General features: G+C 62.5%; 1 protein-coding gene across 1 annotated transcript; it reads left to right on the forward strand.

Annotated features, from left to right (window-relative positions):
• The first annotated feature begins 1250 nt into the window (after positions 1-1250).
• On the forward strand, positions 1251-4713 carry PHF24 (PHD finger protein 24). Its single transcript, XM_034073082.1, has 7 exons — positions 1251-1631; positions 2800-2985; positions 3108-3186; positions 3278-3480; positions 4090-4256; positions 4419-4520; positions 4617-4713. The coding sequence occupies exons 1-7, from the start codon at positions 1266-1268 to the stop codon at positions 4711-4713; spliced, it is 1200 nt and encodes a 399-aa protein (XP_033928973.1). The 5' UTR covers positions 1251-1265.
• Positions 4714-5561: the final 848 nt, after the last annotated feature.

Here is a 5561-nt window from a genome sequence, read left to right on the forward strand (position 1 = left end):
TTCCCTATACCCAACCCTTGCTAAGGCCTGGGCACTATCAGGGCACCCATGGGTGCCAATACCCCACGGGTGTGCAGGGACCAGCGCGCCAGGACGGGGCCCTCATGTGTCACACTCCCAGCTCCGCGTGGGAATGAGCAGGCAGATGGTCCCGCAGCAGAGGGGGCAGGCTGGGAATCACACACATCACATGTTGGAGCCGCCTGCCAGCGCGCTCAGCACCGCAGGAGTGGGGCAGCACCATTATCCCTGTGCAGGCCTCCAGCACCGCAGCAGTGGGGGATCCTGGTGTGGTGTGAGTGCTGCTGCTCATTATCCTGCTACCTGGGGACTCCCAGTGCAGGAGATGGATGCGCTGATGGGCCCGCAGTGAGTGATGGCTCCTGGTCTCTGGGCACCAGCTGGGAATGCCTCTCTTGGCTGCAGCATCTTCCACAGCGCAACCCCAGTGCTGGACTCACGCAGGGGGATGTTGTGCCCCACACCGCTGCAGAGCAAATCCTGCTTCTCCACAGCTGCAGCTGTTGCTGCTGCTGTTGCCCTCCCTATTTTACCCTGAGAAGGTTTTCTCTCACTCCTGTGGGCAACCCCCCTTCTCGGGACCCATGTGCCCCAGATCCATGCACTGTTTGACTCCCTCCTGTGCCCTCATAGCCCTCCTATGTGGCCCAGCTTCTTCACAGGGCCATTGGAGGGATGCAGAATGCTCAGCAATCAAAGCAGCAGCACACACATGTACACATTGGAGTGTGAACTCAAGAGAGGCTGGGGGTAAAGAGAGATTTAAGGAAGGTGAGACCCAGCACCAGCTCTGCTATGTCCTAGCCTGGGGAGGATACCTCTCACCCTCAGCTGGACAAAGCTTTCTCCAAGGCAGAAAGGAGATGCACACAAAAGGCAGGGTTACAGCTGGTCCAAATCCCGCCAGGATTCCTGCTCTGGTGTGGAAAGGGCCTGGATGTGTTCCTTGTTAACATGGAACCTACAGAGCACGGATGTGGAGTCAGGATGTGGGTGCCCCAAACCAGCTCCCTGCTTGCTGTCCCAATTCCATCAGCGGCACTCAGACCCTCCATAGCCAGAACCCCACACTACTTCAGGTCCACCTCCCCATGGCCACCACAGATGACTCCAGCACCCCCTTACCACGCAGCCCCATCTCCCCTGAGGTAGTGGAAAGCTGTGGGGCACCCCCTTGGGGCCAGAGATGGGGTGCAGCAGCACAGCACCCTTACCTGTGCACACCTCCTTCCACGTGCAGAGCCATGGGGGTGCTGATGTCCAGGCGGCAGACGGTGGAGAGGGTGCAGAAGGTGAGCTTGGCCGTGTCAGCCTTCAAGGACGGGCTGCGGGAGCAGCCGTCGACGCGGCGGCGCGCAGGGGCAGGGGACGGCCGTCGGGGGACGCTGGAGCAGTCGGTGCAGGAGGCGGAGGACGAGGCTTCGGCAGGGCCGTCCCAGCCCGAGGAGATCAGCGCAGGGAAGGCGGCCTGGGAACGGCTGCGGAACGGACGGGGTGTGGAGCCGGAGGAGTTCGACAGGGCCAACAGGTTCACGCCTCCGGCCTTCGTCCGGCCAAAGAGGGAGCTGCGCGATGATGAACCCCCCGACATCGGCCTGCAGAGGGAGCAGGTGAGAGGGGCAGGGACACCGGGCACGGCGGAGCCCCACGGAGGGCATCAGTGGGGCGGCTGCAGATGTCATGGGGGGGAGTGTGGAACTGTGCTCTGGAGGGAGTCTGTCGTGGGGAGGAGAGGGCACTGCTGGGCACAGACAGCTCCAGCTGTGAGGGCCCCAGCACAAGAAGGACATGGAGCTGCTTGAGGGAGTCTGGAAAAGGCCATGGAGCTGCTGCAAGGGCTGGAGCAGCTCTGCTCTGGAGCCAGGCTGAGAGAGCTGGGCTGGGGCAGCCTGGACAAGAGAAGGCTCCTGAAGGGGACACCTCAGAGCAGCTCCAGTGCCTAAAGGGGCTGCAGGAAACCTGGAGAGGGGCTTGGGACAAGGGCCTGTAGGGACAGGCCAAGGGGAATGGCTTGAACCTGACAGAACAGGGGAGACTGAGATGAGCTCTTAGGCAGAAGCTCTTCCCTGTGAGGGTGCTGAGGCGCTGGCACAGGGTGCCCAGAGAAGCTGTGGCTGCCCCATCCCTGGCAGTGTTCAAGGCCAGGTTGGACACAGGGGTTGGAGCAACCTGCTCCAGTGGAAGGTGTCCCTGCCTGTGGCAGGGGTTGGAAATGGATGAGCTTTAAGGTCCCTTCCAACCTATTCTGTGATTCTATGTTTATCAGCCCACAACTCAAGCCATCCATCCACACTGAGACCCTTACAGCTCAACCCACTACAACCCAACAGCTTATCTGCCTATGCCCGCAGTCCTACAGCCCACCTATGACCCTACCCCCCTACCCATCCATCCACCCACCCCAACCAGCCTACACCCCAGCCCATCCTACTTACAGCTAACCCATCCACAGCTACCAGCCAACCCACAGATCAGCACTTCCACCCATCCACACTACAGCCAACCTACAACCCACAGCCCAGCCATCCACACCTACCACACTGCACCTCAAACAACCAACAACCCCACAGTCCCTCCAATCATGCACCCTCCATTCATGATGCACATTCACCCTCCCCTATCCGAACCAGCCATGCCCTACAACCCCACCACCGATTCCCTACACCAGCCCCACACAATCCCCCTCTCCCATCCAACCCCCATCCCCACCTTGACCCCCACCTTGAGAAGCCACCCCTGTGCCCGCTGCCCCTCTGAGCTCCTGCCCATGTCCCCCAGGTCCAGAACGATGAGATGTGTGAGATCTGTGAGGTGTGGACGGCCGAGAGCCTGTTCCCGTGCCGCGTCTGCAGCCGGGTGTACCACGACGGCTGCCTGCGCCGCATGGGCTACGTGCACAACAACAGCGCCGTGGAGGTGACGGAGACGGCGCACACCGAGACGGGATGGAGCTGCTACTACTGCGTGAGTGCATGGGGTGGGGGGCTTAGGGGGCTTCTGCTGTGGGGTGGGTGCTCCACAGCATGAGGAGCAGGGTCCCACACCTCAGCCTTTGTCCCACGGCTCCTCTCTGCCCCCCACCCCAGGACAACCTCAACCTGCTGCTGACGGATGAAGAGATGTACAGTCTGATGGAGACCATGAAGCAGTGCAAGATCATTCCAGGTGTGTATTCCTCCAACCGCAGGTCCCAGGTGGTTGGGGAGGTGCATTCCCCCCCATCCTGGGCACTGCACAGCCCATGCATCCCCCACAGAGACCTCCCTGTCCCTGGATGACTTCCTGCACTACAAGCACCTGGTGCACAAGCAGCAGTTCGAGCAGCCCATGGCCGAGGCTCAGGAGGAGCAAGTGACCCTGCAGTTCTCTGCCCTGGACCCTGACAAGAAGGGGCACATTGAGTGGCACGACTTCCTCTCCCATGAGTCCATCCAGCTGCTGCAGAAGCTCCGGCCACAGGTATGGCTGTGGGGCCAGGGGCCAGCTCCAGCGGGCTGCACCCATTGCCATGACACCCAAGGCCAAAACTCATGCACATGGCACCCAAGGTCAGTTCCCATGGCCAAGCACCCATGGCCACAGAACCTGGGATTGGCTCCCATGACCATGACACCCAAGTTCAATTTCCACAGCCAGCATCCGTGGCCCCAGTACCTGGGACTGGCTCCCATGGCCGGCTCCCAGGGCCAGCACCCATGGCCATGGCAGTTCCTATGGCCAGCACCCATGGCCATGGCACACAAGTCCAGTTCCCACAGCCAGCACCCATGGCCCCAGTACCTGGAACTGGCTCCCATGGCCAGCACTCGTGCCCATGGCACACAAGATCAGTTTCTATGGCCAGCACCCATGGCCATGGCACACAAGGTCAGTTCCTATGGCCAGCACCCCATAAGACCCAAGGCTAGCTCCCACAGCCAGCACCCATGGCCAGGTCCCATTGCCATAACTCCCACGGCCATCACACCCAAGGCCAGCTCCCTCCACAGCCAGCACCTATGCCATGACACCCAATTCATCCCCCATGGCCATGACACCCGTGCTCCCCATCCCCTTCTGTGCCCCCAGAACGCACTGCTGCGGCTGCTGACGCCCAAGGAGCGGGAGCGCGTGCGAGCAGCATTCCTGGCCCTGGACCAGGACCACGATGGCTTCATCGGGGAGGCCGAGTGCCGCCGTGCCCGGCACTCCTGGTTCCGCAAGCACCACAAGGAGCCGCCATCCTGCAACGTCAGGTATGGGATACCCCATAGGAGCAAGCCGGCGGTGCCATCACAACCCATCACCACAACACATCACCACAACACATCACCACAACCCATCACCACAACCCATCACCCCTTAGAGGTGCTGGGCACACAGACGGGTGCCCCCTTCCCATATCCCCCTCCCCACAGCATCAGCCACGTGGGGCCCATATCGGAGAGCAGCCCCACCAGCAGCAGCAGCAGCAGGAGCCTGGAGAAGACCCCGCGTGCGCCAGAGCAGGAGGAGCCCAGGTGGGATGGGGATGGGGGAGATGGGGGGACCCCCCGCTGTGGGGCAGCCGTGGGGCAGCCGTGGGGCAGCCACACTGACCCCCCGTGTGCCCGCAGGCCCGTGGACTGGCCCGGCTTCCTGCGGGACAACGTCGCCTTCGTGCTGGCCGCCCGCCCCAACAGCGCTGCCCTGCACCTCCTGCCCCCCGCCTAAACCCCCCCCGTCCGGAGCCACCTTGGTCTCTCCCGTCACCACCACCCCGCCCTGCCCTCCCCTGAGGGCGGAGCTGGGCGGTGATTGGCTGGCGAGGATGCGGCCGAGCTGCCTTCTCCACCTGCCTCCGCTTTCGATTGGCTGTGAACAGGACGGGTGCCGGGCTCTGATTGGCTGACGGAGAGGGGCGTGGTTTTGGGATGTCTGATTGGTGGGGAGGGGTAGGGTGCGGTCCCACGGTGGGGATGCCGTGGGGCACAGGGAGCTGTTGTCCCCATGATCCCCAGCCCCACAGCACCCGGTCACCCACCGGCCCTGCAGCCAACAGGTCCCCATGAAGAAGTGGAGTTTGCTTTGTTCCTGGGGCCACGTCTGGGTAGGTTTGGGGTGACAGCAGAGCCCCCACGCGTCCCCAGCGCCGTGGGGCAGTGCGGGGGGACCTGTGCCTGCCGCCGGCATCAGCACCCGTGGGGCTGTGCAAGTACTGGCTCAGGTCGTGGCTATGGTGAATCCGTGGTGCTGACCCTCACTTGGCTTCTCCCCGCAGTAAGTCCATCCTTGCACCCAGGGGTCATGGCTGAGTCTCGAGTCTGGGGACCAACATGAAGTGTATGGGAAGGGTCACAGGGAACAGAAAGCACCGGGGGTGGGAGAGCAAGGATGTGCAGGAACGCTCACCTGCGTCACTCATCCTCTCCTGTCTCCCTGGTCCTATGGGATGCTCTCCCATCTGCTCAGCATTCCAGTCCCCCATTTGCTCCCTCTCCCTTCCAGCATGGCAAGTGGCATCCCTGCCTCACTGGGGCACTAGTGCTTGGGGTGAGGAGAAGGAGGAAGAGACAGAGCCC

This window comes from Melopsittacus undulatus, chromosome Z (assembly GCF_012275295.1).
Source record: "Melopsittacus undulatus isolate bMelUnd1 chromosome Z, bMelUnd1.mat.Z, whole genome shotgun sequence".
Classification (NCBI taxonomy): Eukaryota; Metazoa; Chordata; class Aves; order Psittaciformes; family Psittaculidae; genus Melopsittacus; species Melopsittacus undulatus.